Source organism: Rissa tridactyla, chromosome 20 (assembly GCF_028500815.1).
Source record: "Rissa tridactyla isolate bRisTri1 chromosome 20, bRisTri1.patW.cur.20221130, whole genome shotgun sequence".
In the NCBI taxonomy this organism is placed as follows: Eukaryota; Metazoa; Chordata; class Aves; order Charadriiformes; family Laridae; genus Rissa; species Rissa tridactyla.
The window spans coordinates 6,503,832-6,524,433 of NC_071485.1; the positions used below are offsets into that span (position 1 = coordinate 6,503,832).

The 20,602-nt window shown below is 42.0% G+C and overlaps 1 protein-coding gene across 4 annotated transcripts in view; it reads left to right on the forward strand.

Moving 5' to 3' along the window:
* Nucleotides 1-20,602, forward strand: part of DOCK5 (dedicator of cytokinesis 5) — a 113,279-nt gene that overhangs the window by 35,131 nt on the left and 57,546 nt on the right. For 3 of the 4 annotated variants that reach the window (XR_008463195.1, XM_054180746.1, XM_054180744.1), the window contains exons 2-8: nucleotides 6,165-6,248; nucleotides 13,172-13,212; nucleotides 14,136-14,191; nucleotides 15,022-15,118; nucleotides 18,935-19,083; nucleotides 19,923-20,058; nucleotides 20,207-20,364. Coding sequence is in view for 3 of the 4 variants with exons in the window: in XM_054180744.1 (XP_054036719.1) it covers nucleotides 6,165-6,248; nucleotides 13,172-13,212; nucleotides 14,136-14,191; nucleotides 15,022-15,118; nucleotides 18,935-19,083; nucleotides 19,923-20,058; nucleotides 20,207-20,364 (721 nt within the window). In the remaining variant the exon portion in view is untranslated. Of the gene's footprint in view, nucleotides 1-6,164; nucleotides 6,249-13,171; nucleotides 13,213-14,135; nucleotides 14,192-14,211; nucleotides 14,905-15,021; nucleotides 15,119-18,934; nucleotides 19,084-19,922; nucleotides 20,059-20,206; nucleotides 20,365-20,602 lie in introns of those variants that run through there. The other variant, XM_054180747.1, reaches the window with a different exon arrangement.

The following is a 20,602-nucleotide window of genomic DNA, read 5'->3' on the forward strand; positions in this document are numbered from 1 at the left end:
CAGGCCTTAAGGGATTAAACCATTGATAATAAAATCTGATCCAGTCTATGATAGAGAGAGAGAGAGAGAGACAGGAATATCCAAAAGTTGATGATGGCATGACTGAAAATCTTCCTCAAATGTGGAAATTAGTTTCATTTAGACTGTTTGTGCACAGCAGATTCTGCAAAACCTCGGATTATTTGCCTATGCCATCTGCAGGATAGTACTCTGTTATTCAGGGGAAATCAGAAAAATCTTAGCAGACTTTTGATCAACTGTGCATGTAGCAGACACGCTTCCTTCTCCTCAGAAGGTGAGCGGGTAGCACTCTTATTTGGGTTTGGTTATTGGAATAGTCTTAGGCTGGAACTGCAGGTGTTGGGAGCATATTGAGGGTGTAGATCTTCCTGATTTTCTCACGGTTCTCAAAAGAAAGGCATGAATATAGAGTTTGACAGTACAGAATCTAAATAAGAAAGGCCATGCCGTACCATATTCTCCTGCATAGGCAGACGGTATAACTTCTCCGTTGATTTAATGTCCATTTTTAAGATAACTCAGCTTAAAAATTTTAAGGATAAGTAAATTCCTTCCAAGTATATTCACGTGTGTGAGGTCAGCCTGAAACAAGGTGTTAAAGCTCCATGTCTAGCTCAGCAGGTGTTTGACTCTGAAGCCTAATGATGTCTGTTAATTAAAGCATTTCCATCCACATAATGCTGTTATTCTGGATTATTTGCGTTCAAAATGCTAAGCAGTCACTTGGAACTTTGTAGAACTGAGACTGAATGTCAGCATCAACCAATTCAGGAGTAGTAATTTTTGTTCGTAACAATCAGTTAATGTGCATGTTTCACAGTGTTGAACCATGACTTACTTTTCTTGAAGAAGCAGTCTGACATATGAATCTTAATTATGCTATTCTCAATTTTTCAGACACAAATTCCTGGGAAGTTACTAGAACTTTTTGCTCAAACATCAAAAAGCCTTTGTTCCTATTAAGAATTAATTCCTTGGGCAGTTCCTTGTTTTTTAAATAAAGCCACTGTTTTTTTGGTTATATCTTGGCACCAGATAGCATACCAGGCTTCTCCAAATGGGGCTGTCCGGCATAAATGCCATTTCTTAATACAGGGTTTTTGCAGCGTAAAAGCACATACTTCTGTTTCCGTACAATAGTTTTTGACTCTTCAGTTGAAAGATGTAATGAGATGAAGTCTGGTTATTGCAACAGCGCTGAATGTGATCCTTTGTTCAGAGGAAGCAAGGCACAGCCCTCTCCTATCAGATAGTGGCGAGGGCAGACCTCGGAGAAGTGGGATGTGGTATTTGGAAGCGGGTATCGTGTCTTTGTCATGGGTGGAGGGGTGGTTATTTTGAGCCAAGTGAGAGATAACGGATCTTGCAGTGGCTGTGTTTTTCAGGCCAATAATCCGCATTTCAAATGCATTTAAGCAAATTATTGAGGAAAGAATTCCATTTCATTCTGCTCGAATCTCACACAGAATAGCATGTGACAGCTTCTGCCTCGTTCACTTTCGTTTCAGACATTTCAGATGAGCTTTGCTTTTAGAACACAGTCTTGAAAATGAGTTACAGACTTGTGATTAAAATGGGTCTAGGAATTAATATTTGGTTTCCCCCTTTGGATATGCTGCAGATGAACAGTATGACATTCAGGTTGTTTGTCCTCAGTTTCTCTGCTTGCAGAAGAGAACAGTTGCTCCCTTTCTAACACGCGTCGGTGGTACTGCGTGAAAGACACTGCGCTAGTGCAGGAGATCACTTGTCCAGATGTTTACTAGGTCTTTAAGGTGTGGCCAGATCCGTATGTGGCATCCGAGCTGAGTGCACCATCGCTTTACTTCCAAAATGACGTTGTTGGTAGGCACTGAAGACATAAGCCTGCCACGGCTTTCACAGCAACGTGTGCCAGAACTCCCACTGGTTTTACTAAAAGCTACATCGGGCTCAATGAGTTGCTGACAGACCTCTTGCAAATTAAGGCTTCTCCCAGGACTCTTGAACAAAGTGAAGCTTTGTGGGTTTTCAAAGTGTGTTTTGGGGTTTTATACATTATAATTGCGCTGCTTCTCATTTTCTGCCCCATCCATGACACTGAGGCCTCTTACTGTTTAAGTGCCACTGTCTGGTGTTTCACAGGTCAGGAGTGTATGCTGTGATTAATCTTCTGTCTTCATACAACCGGAGGGAGTGACATAACTGAACCTGCTCTTCCCATCGTAATACTGCCGTGTGCCAGCTCACATCAAACTCTGTGCCTTCTCAGAAGCTTCCAGCTCACCGTTAGCTGTTACTCAGAGCCCTGGCTACCCTGGAAAGCCCAGGCTCTCTCGGGTTTCCTTTGCCATTCCTGGAATCTTTGCTTCTGGTGCTGACTGTTGCGTGATGCTTCAGACCAGAGCAGTGCATCCCCTGAGATCCAGCGTGTATGCCCAGTTGCGCAATGTCTCTGAGTTCCTTGACGATCCATTTTGAGGACTCACCTTCTGCCCTGAAGCATGAAAATTGCTTCTCCTTATCTTCACCTACATTACTCTGGCTGCTGTCATCGTGTTATCTGTTGTCCTTTTCAAACCAGCCCCAATGTTGACTCCTCTGACCTTCCCTCCCAATGAATTCCATAGGCTGGATGCATCATTGAAAAAGCCAGCATTTCTTAAGCTTACTTTCTGCTAATCAAACTGGGGAACTGCCTTCACGTTTAATTCATGTAAATTAAACAATAAGATACCTTGCCTGTAGTTATACTCAAAGAATATGATCATTAAAACAGAGTCAGTACCTCTTTCCTATGGATCATGTTTTCCATCTCATCCTCTTTGTTTAGATTATATTTGCGAGACTTCAGTGCTGCTTTTCATTCAGGATGATAAAAGGAACAAAATCACCGTTCCAAAGTGAATTTCAAGGACAAAATCCCACCTGAAGTTTAACTTGAAGGGGAAAGACTTATCTTCAGATATTCCTGCAGATTTGGGGACAAAACTCTGTATTTTTTAAAATTTCTTTTCTTCCTTTCTAGCTGTAAGGATGAAGGATTTTTATTTTTTCATGCCCTGACCATGTTTGTTATGTGCAGCTTCCTTTAAGTTTGAAAGAGGTCAGATTAAATACACAGGATGCGAAAGAGGTTAAGCAGTTGAAATAACTGCAGATGGACTGTTTCGGACAGGACTGACTTTAAACAGCAGGAAGCATCAGTTGCAGCAGCAAAGCTCCCAGGGAAAATATGCCAGCAATTTGTCTTTTATAACCTTGCGCATAACCATTGGGTGGGAGATTTTATACACAGTGGCCCTCTGTTCTTGCTTAAGTCAATCTAGCAAAGCAAGATGCTACAAATCTCCCCTTTTTTTGATGTGCAGTGGCAGGAGCGTGTTCCTTCAGCTTCTAAATGCTACGCATCAGGATCTGAAACCTTGCCGGTAGAGCAGGGAAAGAGAAGGGAAGGGAACTGGGATGTTTAGTTCTCTGTCTTGCGGCTGTTGTGATCTTTGGTGGGGGGAACTGCAGCGTTTAGTTCTCCCTCCTCTTGTGGCTGTTGTGCTCTTTGGTTTTGAATTAACTGTCTGTGTTCTCAAAAGAAAGGCTTGTCTGATGCCCGCCCACCTTTCTGTTAGGCACTTGGTGCTGCTCAGACTGCTTTTGTCTGATGCTGAAGCAGCATTTTATGGAAAAATACAGACTGATATTTATATAATGTCTGTCCCAAAGAAACCCAAGGCATCTAGAAATTGTACGTCGGAATCCCTAGACGTATAAGCACACATGCCTTTTCTAAACAGCGGCCGTTTCTCCTGCAGAGCACAGCCATGAAACAGGAATCCCAAACAGCATTTTAAGACAGAAAGAAAGGCAGCCCAGCTGTAACCACGGGAGGAGACTTCAGTAGACAGAATGACATCGGCCAAGTTAGAAATTGGCTAAGACCCTGTGCTTTAAGTCTTCGAAGTCTGTTGACAGCGCTATAGGATTATTAATGTCCCCAGACTGCTTGCTGCCTGGGCTTCACCTGAGGAATGACACCTCCTGTGTCCCCGTAGCACATTACGGGCCAACAGTTCAGCAGGGACTCCAAAGGAAGCCCGGGTTGTTTTATCCTTCCACACCGCTTCCTGCTGCGCCTTGGGGAGGTTTGGAGATGTCCCATCCAAGTAATGGATTGTGACATCCCTGCTTAACGCTAACGATCTGGCAGGTTTACTGCGGCAGGAGGCATGGCCGCGGGGAGCTGACTTTCCTTTGGGTTGGGCGCTGCACTTTTCTGCTGACCTCTGCAAACCCTTGCAGAATTATTTTCTTTAACTGGCAGAACAGTTTCTTTTTAACTGAATCAAATACGATATTAAGCAGTTCTTCTGTTATGATCTCGGCATCTGTCAATACAGGGAGGTTCTTGATGGATTACTCTGACGTACTCGTGTATGTTCACATTTGTCTTTGCCCATAAACACAATACAAATTTTTCTGCTAAAATGTTGATGGGATTTTTACTTTTAGGCCTATTTAGGGGCCTTTAAGGCGTCTAAACTGAGTATCCAGACCATCAGTCAGTTCTTAATATCTTGGCTTACAACACCGTTGTGGGAAGGGAGAGAAAACTGGATGTCGAACCAGCCAGTGCCTTAGGAGCAAAATTCCAGTGACATTGGTGTAACCCTCTGGAAAACGTCAGATATTCCATACGTCCTGTGTGTGTGTCTCTGCAGGCACTGAAGTTACGGTAGGCATGAATTCGGGCCACCGTGAACAAACTGTGCCCCTGCAGCATCGGAAAATAAGTATCTGTTTGTGATCAGGGTCTATTTCAGATACTGCAGGGAATTCACGTTCCCTGCCTACTTCTGTTGGATTATTTATAGTTACAATATTTTAAAGAAAGCTAGTATATGTGAAATAATTTCCGGTGTGGTAAGCCACAGTCATTTGCTTATTCTGGATGCTTGCCAGGATGCAATATACCTCAGCTTGACGGAAATGATAGGCATTTGATGCGAATTTCCTGATATAGGAGCTCAATTCTTCTTATTTAGTTAATTTTCAGAGAGAGTTCTTCAAATGCAAACCCTCTGAAAAATTTTCCCAAAGCCCCCCTGAAAATGTTTGCATGATTTATTTCCCTTCTCTGTAAAAATAAACATTGGGCTTACTTCACAAATACATTTTCTCGGGGAACAGATTTGGAGACTTAAATGTGACACTTATGTGTGTGAGAAGACTACGTTGCTGCATTCAAGATGCAATCTGCACTTAAACCAGTGTTTTAAATAAATACATAAGATAATCTCGTTTTGGTAGGGGAGCGGTTCTGATTTAGCCGATCAATTCATTGAGCCAAAGCATTTTCCTGACTGCATTATGTCTTTGTGCTCACATTGGTTTGAAAAGAAATTCAGATTAAACATTCTTGGCTTGACAAGCCTTCGGCAGCTCTAAGGAGCTCTTCTGCTTTGCCTGGTGAAATTGGGCATCTCAAGAAAGTTCCAGAGAAAAGGCAGTTTAGAAGCCTGGTCTTCTGGGCTTAATCCTATTCCCACTGGAAATCCGATAAGCATTCTGATTAGCTTTGCCTTTGGTAGGGATTAAATTTGCAGAGAATCTCAAGTTTTCGTGCTAAGATAGCTCTTGTCTGGAAAGAGCCTTTAGTAGCAAATAGTTCAAGGCATTTAATATAGAATAGCGGCATTTTTTTCTTATGACACCGAATTTATGTATTTTTTCCGGTGCTTGTGAGTGCTACATTGCAGTTAGTCCTGTGAAACACTAATAAAAAATGACAATTACCTAATTGATCCATAACCCCTGCCTGGGGTAAGAGTGACCTTTGCTGGGCAGGTTGTCAGTAAAGTGGGAAGATGCAGCTTCTTAACAGAGCGTCCCAGATCTGCGTTCTTAAAAGTGAAAGACAAACTTCGTTGGCTGTTAAGAATAATGTTTTTTATCCTTGCAGGAACCAATGATAGAATCTGGAAATACGTAAGCTACATACTTTTCCGGTGTATTATATGCACAGGATAGCTTAGTAACTTTATAGTGCTTTTTCAAAATCATGTTCTGCCTTTGACAGGTGCCACGATACCAGATTTCAAAATCTGAAAACCTCACAGCTTTCGTGATTGTGTTTTTCATCTTTGTCTCTTGCCTCTTCCCTTTTTCAGCAATATACAATTACGATGCCGTCCAAGATGTGGAGCTCTCCTTGCAAGTCGGCGATACTGTCCACATTTTGGAGATGTATGAAGGTAGGTTGCAGATCACTTCCCAGTACTTTGCAGTTTTTAAAAGTAAATACAACAAATCAAAATACATATTTTTTTAAATAATGCAAATTTCAGGTCTAGAATTTCATCCTCTGGTATGTCCAAAAGCACAAAGCTTGCTCAGTCGTGTTTGCTGTATGCACTTTACTCTTAAATCTGGATTAAAAATGCATAAAATACAGAAGCGGCAATCATATCTACACCGTTTCTGGCAGAGGTTTGTCACGGTAAGTTTTAGTAGTATCTGGAGGCAGCACTGCAAGAGAAAGAAACACTTCTGGCTGTTTATTCTTGTTTTCACACCATACCTATTTACCTTGGCTCCTCCTTGTGCCAGGCCAAGCGGTTGTGTAGTCATGTGACGAACTGATCCAGCTGGAAAATAATAATAATTTTTTAAAAAGTAGCTTTTAACCTGCATTAGTTCTTTGATCTGAGACAACAGAGGCAGTGGATGAAAGAAAAGGAGAGGGCAGGCCTAATTGTTTCAAAAGCAATGTTGCTTTAAGCCTTAATATCGCGAATTGGCATTATGTGTTTTTAAAAAGCCTTCAGTTACAGAGCTTCCATGCCCTTTTTAGGCTGTTTCTCCCAGTAGTTTACTGGGAAGTTTTTCATAATACATACTTTAATGTAAAACATCTTGCAGAAAGGAAAACAAAATTCCTATTTTAAACGATGAAAATTACACTTGTCTGTTTCCTATCTACTTATTAAACTAGACTGTTTAATGAAGATTTCAATATTAAGAATGGAACATGGCCATTTAATTCTTTTAAAGAATGTAGTAGTCACTGCTTCATTTGGGAGGCTCTCCAAAATCTAAATTCTCTTTCCAAAGTATAAATCCACTTTCAGAAGCAGCGTCAGCTTGAAAAAGACTCAGTGTACAAGAACTCTGTAGCGTCTGTGCTGGGAAGGGCGAGCTGCTTGTTCAGCGGTTTGTTCTTAGCCAGTTGGTGTCTTTCCACTTCCCTTTGCCCTTGACATTGGACACAGCCAGCCAGTTCCTACACGTCCCAGCAGATTGTGTTGCTGATGTGTGTTTTTACACTGATGTGCGTGGTAGTGGTGAGTGTGTTTGGCAGGGGGAGAGAGAGGGAGGGAGAAATGGGGAAAAAACCCCTCTGTAATAGTGCTGCTTTGCGAACTGGTTTTGCAAAAAGACACAAGGAAGAGAGAGTGTTGAGGATGAGAACTGCCCTTGTGAAGAGGATGCATCTTGTACTCCCAAAACTGTTGGTTATTTCTTTCTCTTTGTTTAAAGCAGCATCATTGTGTGGTCCTACTGCTTGGTCTGTAATCAGCTGTTGAACAGAGACAGTCAAGACTAGGAAATGAATACCCAAATGGCATCCCTTTCTTACCTGTACGTCCCACTTTGGAACTTCAGCCTGAGAGGATTGATTGTAAATTGTTTGGGAAAGGGAATGTGTTTTGATTGTTTTCATAGCCTGAGCCATCAGCATGGCATCCTTGTTTGTGACTAGAGGCACCTAGGAATTCCTGCAGCACAACGAAATACTTCTCCTGGAAAGAGCAGCCAAAAATTCAGGCCAGACATTTGTGGATCTAAAGGAAAAGATGCAGATTGTCTCTGAGGTGGTAACTCTGCTGCAGGTCTGGTCTGTCTTCCCATGAATTCATCTTAGAAACTCCAAATTCTGATATTCTTTCTGCTTGGGAGAAAATTCTCATGTCTTATTGTATCTATTTTTCTTTCGGGACATCAGCTTTCAGCTTTGTTTCCAGACATCTGTGGGTTGTGTTTTTGAGAATCAGTGTTCTCACAAGAAGCCTTTTCTGTTTCTTCTCATGCTAATGATGTATACTTACAAATACAACTCCAGTCTGATAAAAGTGGTTTTTTTGTTCCACTAATCGCTGTTCTTATCTGGATACCCAAGTCTCAATTTAGAAAAAGGTTCTATTTAACCAGGGTGTTGGCTTTGCAAGAAGAAAGGCTCAGAGATGCCCTGTGAAGTCTTTCTTTCAGTCGGTGTGAGTTATCCCTGCAGCTCCTGGCTGAGGGCGTTCCGTGGGCTATCGGTAACATTCTTTAGGGAATTAAGGATTGGTTTGTTTTTTTTTCAGGATTGGCTGGAGGTTCTTGTAAGGGTATTAGCCACTTGAAAGATCTTGCTCCTTGCTGTTGTTCCCTACCTCAGGATGCACAGGAGCATCTTCTGTGAGTTACCAGAAGGTTCTCAGGGCTGTGGCATCACAGTTCGCTTCCCACTCTGTGCGTGATCTAGAACATGCCTCCTCTTTCCTCCTGGTCGAAGTCGGCAGGTTTTCTTTCCCCAGCCGTGTTCAGTGAAGGCTCTCTGTGTCTCAAACAGCCTTCACTTGAAAGCTCTTTGTATTCTGCATCTGGGGCTGCGGCTGGCTCCGCTCTGTCCGTAAGAACTGAAGTGCACGGTTTGTTCCTTGACGGCGAGGCAGCAAGGGTGAAGCTTGGGCTGGGGTTTGGTGTTAACAATAAATGTTATCTGACTCTCAACTGGCTGAATAGCTCTGAGACATAACATTGATACAGCTAAGCCACGGGGGGAGGTGTGTGAGAAGCAAAGAGCAATAAAGTGAATTAAAGTGCAAGCCAGAAGGTATGGGTGCAGTTTGGTGCAGGCCTCTGTGCTATGAAGACTCCTCGTGTGAAGTGGCTTTGCCACAGACTGGAGTTTCTCACAAGGTGTCTGCCTGCAGTCAGGTGCTGCTGACACACAAGTCTCTCACAAGGAGAGGAAGCACCTTTAAATTGCAAAATCCCCGATCATTTATGCTAGCACACGCTATCAGGAGTTAGAGGCCTGTTGCAAAGGCTGGAAGTCCTTGGAAAGTTGGCCAGATTTGGGGTGAGACTCCGGCATTACACTCCTGTTAGTAAACCTTTCTCTTCCCATGCTCTAAACAGATGCTTTGCCTAATGTTTTGTAAGTCCCAGTTACAACTACACAGTTAGGCTGGGATTGTGAGTGCACAAAAGAAGATAAGGGAGTGATAACGTGGTAGATGTGTGTTCGCAGTGCCGGACCGCACTTGCCTATGTCAAGGATCGTCAAAGGGTGATCATCCCTGTAAGTGGGAACTTCAGCTTGGGCAAAGTATGTGACATGTAAGTGAAGGTCATCAGAGCTGAAACCACAGGCTGAGCAGTTTGAACTAAAGGTTTCAAATGTTTCTGGTACAAGCTGTGATGTACTGATGTCTAATGCAGCTTGAATCCGTACAGGGACAATCTGAGAGCTGTTTGCTGTAGGGTTGAATAACTCCATAGTCCAGATGGTGCAGCACTTCCTTCAGTCCAGGAAAATGAAGATTTGTGGCACGCTGCATCCTTGTCACGTTGCCATGACGTGCAGTTGTAAGTGGGGTTTGTGCTGCAGGTAGGGACTAAATTTGCACGTTCAGTGTTTTGCTTTGAGACTGATTTTAAATAACTTTTGAAATGTCTTAGTTGGGCTTCAGGCATGCTTTGAAATGCCATGGTGTATTTGTTATACATAAAGATGTGGAGGATACCAGTTTCCTTAGACTTACCTTCCCTTTAAAATAAACACACGTATACCCTCTGCAAAGCATGAGTTTGTTAGTTCAGGTGTCTTGGTCATGATAGACTCCTAAAAACTGCAAAGCAAGGTATTTTTTTCGTCCTTTCTCTGGTTGACTGCTTGGTTGCAGAAAGGCATGAAGACTTTGTATAAAATTACTTTTTCCAGTTGATAATAAGATAAGCAGTGCGTGCTTATCCTGTTGTTTACCAAATACTGTCAAGACTGGGCATATGCTGCAGAATCCAAACAAAGAAGGAAACTTGCCGTGTCCAATGGTTTGAAGGCTGCTTCAGCGGAGGATTTACTCTCTGGGAGGCTGTCCTTGAGGAGTGAGCTGGGGAGGATACATTTCTGTTTAGGGGCATCTCTTCTAATCTGCAGTATATATTATTCTTTCCTGCAAGCTGTGGGAAATAGCCAAATTGTGGATATAAGGAATGTGTGCCCACGTACTGTGATTCCAATCAGTTTCTTCTCCTGGTGAAAATACGTTTACATTGAATTTGTTCCTGGTTTCAGTATTTATCTTGCCTCTGACCACTGTAGGTAAATGAAGCAATCCCTTCTTTTATTTCGGTGCAGTGCAGCAGTGTGGGTTGTGGTACCGAGAGCCGGTACGCGACAGTGGAAGAGGAACGAAGACCTTGTGGTTAAGCATGTGGTCTGGGATTGCATCACTGCATATAACTTTTAGTTGTCTAAACTATAGTAATTTGAGTAATTTTTTCTTGGATTTTTCTGATCTTTTATGTAGTGCATAAAATCCATTTAATGAAAGGTAAAACTGAGGACCTGTGTTCCATAACAGAACACACCCCAAACCTTTACGATATCTCTTTGCGAGACTCAGTCCGCTATCCTTACGTTCTTGACCGGACTTCGGTTTGAAAGTGTGTTGTAGTAGCTGAAATTTGCCATGTCGTCTTCAACTGAAAAGCCTTTCTCCATTTAGCACATCTCTGCTTGGAGAAAATACTCAAGAGACACACTTAAATAGTCTATCGTTCCTCTGAAGCTTTAAGCAGATTTTTTTTTTTTCTTTAAAGAAGAAATCAAGTAATCAATTGACCTCTGCCGAAAGCTTTAGTTCCTTTTAAAATGATGAATAAGATTATTGAAAATTGGAGCAGAATTCTGAAAAAGTTGCATGAGATGCTTGCTGAAATAGTTTTGCATAATAATATAGAACATGCTTTTATGCAATGATTGCAAAATATTTTACAGGAATATGGTTAATGCCAAGAAGCCATTTTAAATATGAGGAAGCTGTGGTGTAGAAAGGTTGAGAGACTGCGTCAACTGGAATTGAAACCACTGGGAAAATACTCTTGTTAAATTCCATGAGCTTTGTATCACACCCTAAAGAATTTGTACTTGACCGTTCAATTAATTACAACTTGGGTAAAAATAGAACCTAAATCTTCTCATCCCTAATCCAGTACCTTATCCATTGGTCCATGATCGATGTATAATCCTATCTTCATCCTGTGGAAGGAATGGAATTTCTTCTTTCCTCTTAATTTACTACTGGAATATCGGGGATTATGTGGTCAAGTTGATTCATGTTCTCATTGCTCGAGAAAGGGGACAAAACTGTGCTTAAAAAAAAACAAAAACAAACAAAAAAAACCAAAACCAAACCCAAAACAAAGCAACCACAACCACACACACACACACATCCCTACCCCTGACAAAACAAAAACCCCATCCTAAGCTCTAATTTATAGTTGAGGGGGTTTCAGACCTATGGTTCTTCATGGACCATCATCTATTGGAGGGGAAAAAACAGAAAAAAGAAAAAACAAACACCAAAGCCCGCCCTCCCATCCTCTCTTCTTTGCCTGATTATTCCTCTAAATCCCTTTGCCTTCCTGATGCTGCTCCCTCTGCCACTCGGCTGAACGTAATCATCTTGGATCAGCGATGTCTGTCTTGATAGCTCTGGACATCATTTGCGCACTATAGACCGTAATCTACACCCTTCAGGTTTGCGAAGAGGTAGAGTCAGAGTTTGCACTTTCAGTGCCAGTAGAACCTTAGGAAAAGAGTCAAAAGCTGGAGCTCTAGGTTAATTAAGGTGGTTAATTGAGAGCTGGGATTGCAGAGTGTCTTGGCATTTGGAGTGATGTTTTTAGTGGTAAGAGTCAGTGAGAAAGCGTGAGTCCTATCCCAGAACAATACAAGGGACGTTATCGGTGCACATCAGCATTTCAAACGGAGCAGATTCTTCATCTGAAATGTTTAGTTTGTTATTTCCACTCCTGTAACTTCAGGAGGACCAAAGGTGATGGAAACTGTTGGTTATGGCAGGGAGGAGGCACGCAGTGAAAGAGCGCTTGATCTCACACAGCCGAGACCGATGATGAAGGTGGGAGTGTGAGAGAAAACCCCGTTCGGAGGCGGTGGAAGAAGACTGGGGGTGACTTGCCCACAGCCGTGCTTCTCTCCTGGCTGCTCATTGAGCCAGGCTCGCTTCAGGACATGAGAAGTACAGCAGTTTTTTTTCATACCCTTGCATTTCAGTGACCTTGAAATGAAAATACTCGTCAAACCCAGGTGCTGAAGAGAGAACAAATGTACATCTGACAGTGACACATGCTTCTGAGTCTTGGGGATCACAGTTATTACTTTGGATCTTATACTTTACTAGATCTTGTCAAGATAATATTGAGAAACAATACCTGTACCAGGCCAGGCAGTTCAGAGTTGGGTTTGGTTTTTTTACCTTATCTAATAAAACATTTTCTTTGAGCCTTCCTTGGAAGGAAAGCTTTAGACTGAGTCACAGAAGAAAATAAAGAACCTACACAAGGTGGAATTCAACCGCAATCTATAAGATGATTTGAATGAAAATGCACTTCATAGAAAAGAAAATTGTGAAGGAATGGTTTGGAATTGGACTTGGGACACTTGATTTCTCTCTGCCGGATAGATGCTGTATGGCCTCAGGCTGGTAGTTGTGTGTGCGTGGCTGTGTGTCTGCCTTGTCGGACAGGTGCTCGTAGCAGTACTTCTGTGCTGTGTATATAACTTGTAAGGTTTATGGGGCAAGGATTGTGACTTTCAAAATGTATAGCACGGGGTGGCCTGCTTTTCCATTGGGGCCTCCCCATACAACCCTAATGGGTGTGCGGAGTGGAGTGCGGGTGTCAGCTCATGGTGGGAAGAGACACCTTCTGCCCTGCTCCTCGGAACCGAGCCACCCGCAAACAGCAGAGGTGGCTTCACGACAGCAGATCTCAAATGAGCGATATCAGTAGATTTATGTTGTAGAAACGTGGTGAGAATGACGACGTGTGTTTAATTGCTGTAGAGAGGGGAAAAAAAATAATTTTTATTTCCCTTTGACAGGCTGGTACCGAGGATACACACTCCGAAATAAGTCTAAGAAGGTATGACCTCACTTTTTGCAGTAACTAATTTTTATTTCACACCTTGTCAGGCCCCATCTGGTGCCATAATCTGCTGTGCTTCTGCTGCATTTCTTGTCTTAATATTGTGCAGGTCTCCTGATCCCTGCGTCCTTTTCCTTAGCGATAGAAATAAATGCCCTTGAGCTAAACGTTTCAGAACCATTAAGTGGCTACTCCTCCATTGTAAGCATGTGTAATGTCATTTGAACTAGTAAAATTGACTCTTGCATATCTGCATATGCTAGCTTATTGCTTTATTATTATGGTCTTGGGCCTGTACATGTCCAGCATTAGTTATATGTAATGGTAAGATCAGAGTTTTGATTTGGCTTGGAAAATACTCCAAAAATTATGCATGTGTGGATGTCAGCCAAACTTGAGGTTTGTGAAACCAATCTGAAAACTGCATGGAAATCTGGTTTCCCATAGGAATCCTGGCACCTCTAATGTGGTAACATCCTTCATAGTCTCCACTTTCAGGCGTAAAGGGGAATGAAAAGAAAATAGAAAAGGATTGAAGCACTCCTAGAAGGTTTCTGTTAAATAAAGGAAACTTGGGACTGATGAATTCCTACAAATGTTGTGAAGTGTGTGAGGTTTTTTGGAGAACCCAGGGCAACTTGGCAAATGTCATTACAGTGAAACAAAGAATTGACTTCTCTGAGGTGCTAAGATCAAATATAGTGCTCACGCATGCAGCCTGACGCTCCTTACGCTCCTTTTTCCTGTGATACTGGGACTGGTGGACCTGACACGTTTCTGTCATAGGTAAACAGTAAACATCAGTCACAGTTACTGTTCTGCTGATCGTGCTCTTACCCGTTTCCCCTGCTTTGTTGAATGCATTTTTGTCATGTCATATCCTACTGTGTGATTTATTTTATTTCTGAATTTATTTTCAGGGCATTTTCCCAGAAACATATATCCATTTAAAAGAGGCGATCGTGAAGGACCGGGGGTAGGTTGGCACTTCTTGGGATGGTAGCAAAACCAATGGGATGCTGTTTCATTTAAAAACAAGCAAGTAGAAAATCAACTGAAGTAGTGGTGGTTGTGATGAATGCTGCTGGTCTGTGCGTGCAGCAGGACGTGCCACCTGTGCGAGACTTCTAGAGCTGCAGAACTGCTTTTTTTCAGAGCATTGCACACACCAAAACAGTTGCAGGCATAGGTGCAGGAGAATACTATTTGCAAAAATAAGAAAGCTCTGCTAGACAAGTTAGTAGCGAGGCAGGTCAATCAAGTTACATTTAGCTCCTCTGGGGACTCCTGCAAGTCATAACACACTCCCGCTCGCAGCCAAGTAGCCAGCAGGAGTGTGGATTCCTTCCTGCCTTGGAAAACATTTAAGGAAATGACTCCTCATTTGATTCTTAGAGCTGATTCTGTGATCGTTGTAGTGAGAGGAAAACAGCAGTTGCAAAGGAAGACACTTTAGAAAGTACTTTTTTTACTTTTTTTTTTTTTTGAAGAGCCGTAGCCAAGTTACCGTTGGAAGCGGTGATTCTTCCAAATGTAATTCCTGTCTATTTAGCATGTTTCTGGAACAGATCCATTGAGAAGAACAAGACTGAAAGAAACTTGAAACGCGTTTGCATTAAAAACGGATGATGAATGTGCATGTATGTGTTGGAGAACCAATTGAACAACTTAAGAATCTTGGCATCGTGTGTGAGTGAATTGTGTGATTATCAAGCCCTCTGAAATTTCCATTTACATATTTATCAAAAAAGGATGTTTACTACTAAGTTTTAATACCTTTTTTCTGTTTTCTCCTTTTTTCTCTAGACAACATGAAACAGTGATTCCGAGTGAATTGCCCCTCGGACAAGAACTCACTTCTACCCTGAGGGAGTGGGCAGTTATCTGGCACAAGTTATATGTGGTGAGTTTTTTTCAGTGGTTGGTATTTTATTAAATGACCTGAGATGAGACGAGACTGGGCTTTTTGCAGGGCTCTTTAAGACTTTGAATAGAAGGTTATGCAGAATTGTTTAACGATCCATATTGTGAAGTTGGTCTTAAGAGAGGTTAAGAATGTTCTGTTCTCGACTGAATGGGGTGCGTGATCACAGACAGAACTGCGGTTTAGTCCAGGCTACAGTGTTCGCTGTTCTTGAATAATCGTGTGATGACACAGCAGTGATGAAGCATTGACTGGCACAAGTCACACTCAGCGTCGTGTCAGCTGGTTGGGGCTGCGTGTGAGTCACAGTTCACTAGTCAAGTAAGTGTTCCTGCTTTGCCTGTCGTGATCTGTCCTGTATGAGGGCAAAATATCTCAGCTGTGTCAGAAAGTTGTGCGAGAAACCATGATGGTGTTTTAACAGAACCTTTAACAAGTGTGAACCCTGGATTTTTTAGAAGTTTTGTAGGTACCTAATAGAACAGTTGATCCTCACGCCAGCTCAACAGGCAAGATAGACAAAGGATGGGAAGGGAATTAGGGCCGTGCGTTGTGGGGAAGATTTGACTTCTCAGAAGTCCCATATTTAGTTCTCAGTGGGGCAGGGGAGAGCCCTCTCATCTACTGAATCTGTTTAGTAGCTTGGCCATGTGATAGCCACCTCGGAAAAGTCAGAAGCCAAGGTAATGCATGGATTTGGTGGGTTTGCTGAGGTAGGCGCATTCTTGCTCAAAGAAACACAACTGGAGTTCACAATGAATTGCCTTCTTTTAAAGGTGATTATTAAGGCACATTAAAAAGAGTCAAACTTGATTTTTTTTTTTTTGTTAGTACCAAGTTCAGCCTGCATACTGTGTGCTCTGAGACTTTAATTAAGATGAGAGAATGGTTTGAAATTAGCTCTAGCCATTCAGTTTATCCAGAGCAAGTTCTCCTATTGGAAATTTCACCAGGCCACAAGTACGTTTTGTTTGTGCACCACGAAACCACAAGAATTTGTTCCACCCTCTTAATTTAATGAGAAGCTGTATGTGACGTTATTACTGTGTGAAAAGAGAGTTTTGTTCCTGGCTCTTTTTTTTTTTCTGAATAACTTTAGGATCTTAGCCTCAGAATCTATTTTTCTTAAGAGCAGAAATCTTTCATGTTCCTGTGCTTAACCAACATAAGTCTTAAAATAGTCTTGGAAAATGTTGTGGTTTGAAATGGATTTGAGTTTATTTTATTTTCCCCTGTAGTATGTAAAAAAAGAAAAAAAAAAAAAGGCACTAAAGGAGGAAGGAGGTATTTGAGGAGAAAAAGGAAATACAGGAGATTTTTTTTCTTTGGCAGCATTTCATTTCACTTCTTTAATTTCTGTGTTTTTCAGCAAGCATTGCACCAGTGGGTATATCTCCACTGCAAAAGAAATATAAAAATGGGTGAGAGTTTTTAACTTCATTCAGTTAATAAGAGTTAGCTAATGTAAACAGCTGTAGAGATAACAGCTCTAGCTAACTCTCGAGTTCGGGTCTGCTCTGTATTTCCCTGAAAGCTAACCCAAGTTGCCTTCTCTTTGCCATTATTTTAACGCAAGTTGAGAACACACTTTTTTCTTTGTTTACTAAATATGCCTCTAATATCTTCCCTATAGGAACTGAAAGACTTATCTAGCTTCCGTCAGCCCCTTCACGTTCCCCAGATCAAAAGGAAGATGGCTATTTATAACTCCCTTTAGATTTGTGTTCTCAGGGGGCAAATCATGAGTAGTTTATATAATTCGTGTTCTTCGCAGAGACCAGAATGGGGAAATAATGGAACCGAGTCTCTCTTTCTGCTGTGTGGCAGCAGTTGGGGTTCATGGTTAAACATTAACAGCTTCGGCACAGAGAACTGACGCTCGTCAGCTGCTGCCTGCACGTACCAGCAATACACCATTGGCCAGTTCCCACTAGCTGTTGGATGAGATGTAGTCAAAAGCCTCTTGACGCTCGTTTTGGAGCTGCATAACCATAAACTTTGCCCCAGTAGATTAAAGTTTAATATCCTTGGATTTGTGGCACTTCCCTCTGAAAATGAGCGGCACTCGACACTCGGTGCGAGTCAGGACCATCCTAGTGACTGGCTCGCCGTGCAGTGGTACAGAGAGGGTGGGGCCTGGCTTCCCTTTTGGATGGTATAAATTGTGTAGCTCGTGCTTTTAAAGGCTTAATTACTTATCTAAGCACATACTGCTACCAATAGGGTAGGTTACCACATAGGTATTCACTTTTTAATTACAGCGTCAGCCTTGGAACCTGAAACTATAGGAAAGAGGTGTATAGGTGTGTGACTGATTTTATTAGGGTGGAACCAGTAAGTAGCATGAGAAGTATTTTCATTAATTAAAGATGATAACAGTAGAAATAGCAGGAGGAAGCTCTTCACGAAGCAGCTTTTGATGTCCTGTTCAGTCAGTGCTTTATAATTACAGATGCTGCATTCATTGCAAAAGATGAAAATGCAGTAACTGCAGCAGCAGACTCGAGCAAGTAGATTGGGAAGGTGGTGTCCAGACGTGATACTTTTATTGCAATTTTGGACGACCTCTGGCAGGATGGGTTCTGAGCAGCCACTGCTGGGGTGGTGCTTAAAAGCATGGGATGAGTCAGGACAGCGTTGTATTAAGTTCTGTACGAACGTAAACAAAAATGAGTGCTCTGAAGAGCAGATAATCTTCAGCCTTATTTGCTGATAGACGCCAGCCAGAGAAGTTGTTGTGTTTCCACAGAGCTACTCTGATTTCCATGAAACTCTTGTCTAGAGATCACACGTGGACATGGCAACCCATGCGTGAGTTACCAGCGGGTAGAATAGGAACCTTGAAGTATAATATGCGTACTGGCAGGGAAGCAGCGTATCACAGATATCACTGCATTTTGTTGCTATTCCTTTTTTTAATATAAAGGATTTTGAGTGTATGATGGGACAAGATAAGAGCATAGGCAGCCGTGAAAACGGACTCATTTCACTTAGTGTTCTGGCTTTAAAACATAATTGCTAACACCGTAAACAGTGGTGAGGGCAGAGATTCCAATTCACCATGTTGTTCATGTTGTTCATGTTGTAAATGTTGTATTCTGGTGACAAGAGACCTTTTCTATACGTAGCAAAGAGGCTGAAGAGTTCTTTAGGCTGGTGAAAACTATAGGAGAAACAGACATGAGAAAAAGCCTGTGTTGGCTTCAGCGTTGATCATCTGTCATTATTTATGTTTTGGTGTCACCTTTAGACTTTGAAAAGCAAATAAAGTTTGGGGGTTTTTTTTGCCTCAGAGTCTTACAATCTAAATAGGCGAAACAAATGAGAATCATGGATTAAAAAAAAATGACTTGCCCAGTGTCCCATTCTGAGAGTGACAGAGGGAAGGAGAAAGGGCCTTTGTGTATTAGGTCGGCATTCCTGTCTCAATCTGCCAGAACACAACTGCAGTCACTTCACATCATCTCTCTGTCCTGTATATGTATAAAAAGCACCCATCACAGCAGTTTAAGTGCTGGAAAACACCAGGAGTCTATTTTTTTGTCTGTGACGTTTTTCTGAAATAATGTCTTGAGGAAATGGTGAAGACCCCAGATCTTGAGACGCTTAAACCTTGGCAGTGTAGAATTTGTTCCGTGGGTCTAATCTTGTAGTGTCATATGGTGCCAGTTTCTCAGATATTTTTAGTTAAATACAACTTATATGGTAGATTCAGTTGAGTACATTTCAGAAAGCTTAGTGAGCTCATTGTTTTCAGGCTATCACTGGCTTAAAAATGTCCCTTTTTTCCTGTAGGATAACAAGACAACGCAGTTTCGGCATGTTCAACAAATGACTTACAGCCTGATAGAGTGGCGGTCACAGATACTGTCCGGGACGCTTCCCAAAGATGAGCTGGCTGAGCTAAAGAAGAAAGTCACTGCTAAGATTGACTACGGCAACAGGTAAACTCCAAACTGTGTCTTGAAGGTAGGGGACAATCCCAAATCCCAGTAAAGGCTCTAGATGACGATTAATAGAAAATGGTGTAAATGACGGTGCAAGGGGAACACTGAATTAGGCTTTACATTTTTCCTTGGAAAGGGGATAATTACAGCTTTCAGTCCCCATCAGAATGTGGCTAGCCTGGCAGGTGGGCATGTAGCAGTTGGTTCTTCATATGCCAGCAATCTCTTTGACTTGGCAGGAAACCTTACCTGTCTTAATTCTGCAGAAATGCTGGCACATGATCGTTTTTCCCATGGAGCACAATTTGTGCCTGGCTAGCTGGAGCCAGGACTTGGATGCTGGTTATGAACTAAACTGCTTTATCAGCAACTGCATGATACAACTCTATAGGCCACCAAAAGTCCACCTTTCATTGGTTGGTACAGAACAGGGATTGTCTCCAGAACTCGTTTATCTGCCTGTCAGACTTGATTCAGGTCAAATGAGTCAATTAAGAAGAAAGCTTATGGCGAAGAACAATAATTAGCCATAATCCATAAGCCTGATAGATATACGTACCTTTAAAAAACCACAAACTTTAAGCAAGAACAAAGAAGATGTCATTTTAGAATTACATTACTTGACTAATTATTTTTCTCTTTAATGGGAAAATGAGGAGTGAGAGATAAGTATTTCAGGACAGGAAAACCAGCAATGTGGTTGTTACATGGAATGGAGTTAGTGTGCATTGGGTGCATAGTGCCGTCCACAGTTTGATCTGTGGTTTGTGCTCTTTCAGTCACCTACTTAAATATTGTGTTGCTGCTTTTATCCTCGTGACTTGCGTGCTGCTCAGGATCCTAGGTTTGGACCTGGTTGTACGAGATGACAATGGGAACATCTTGGACCCAGATGAAACCAGCACAATCTCTCTCTTCAAGTCCCATGAAACTGCATCCAAAAGGATTGATGAAAGAATCCAGGAAGAGAAGGTACGCCTCTTGTCACCGTCTTTTTTGTCTTCAAGTAACTAGTACCCACTGTATTTGTACGTGCCTCTTAAGGATATTGTGCTACTTTGGCAGCAGAACTAAATTCGTCTGTGTTTGTTTTTAATGGGAGTACTCTCTTCCTTTGCAGTCCCTGCAACAGAATTTGGACCTCCGAGGGCAGCCAATATTCAACACAACACATACATACAGCCTGTATGTAAACTTCAAGAATTTTGTCTGCAATATTGGGGAAGATGCAGAGCTGTTAATGAGCCTCTATGATCCTGATCTCTCCAAATTCATCAGGTAGGGTTTTTTTGTTGGTGCATAAGCAATTTAGTCGTCACGGCGATCATTCTAAAGAAGCCAGCAGAAGTTAGAAAGGAAGATCCAGCAGATAAGTTTTTCAGTTCTATTGGTTGCTGCCCCAGAGGTGATTCGGAAGGAGGTTATTTAATTTCAGATGAGATAGGAAGTCAAGGTTCTGAGCCCATGCACTCCTCTTCTTAGAGCTGGCATTTCTGTAATACATTAGTCAAAATCA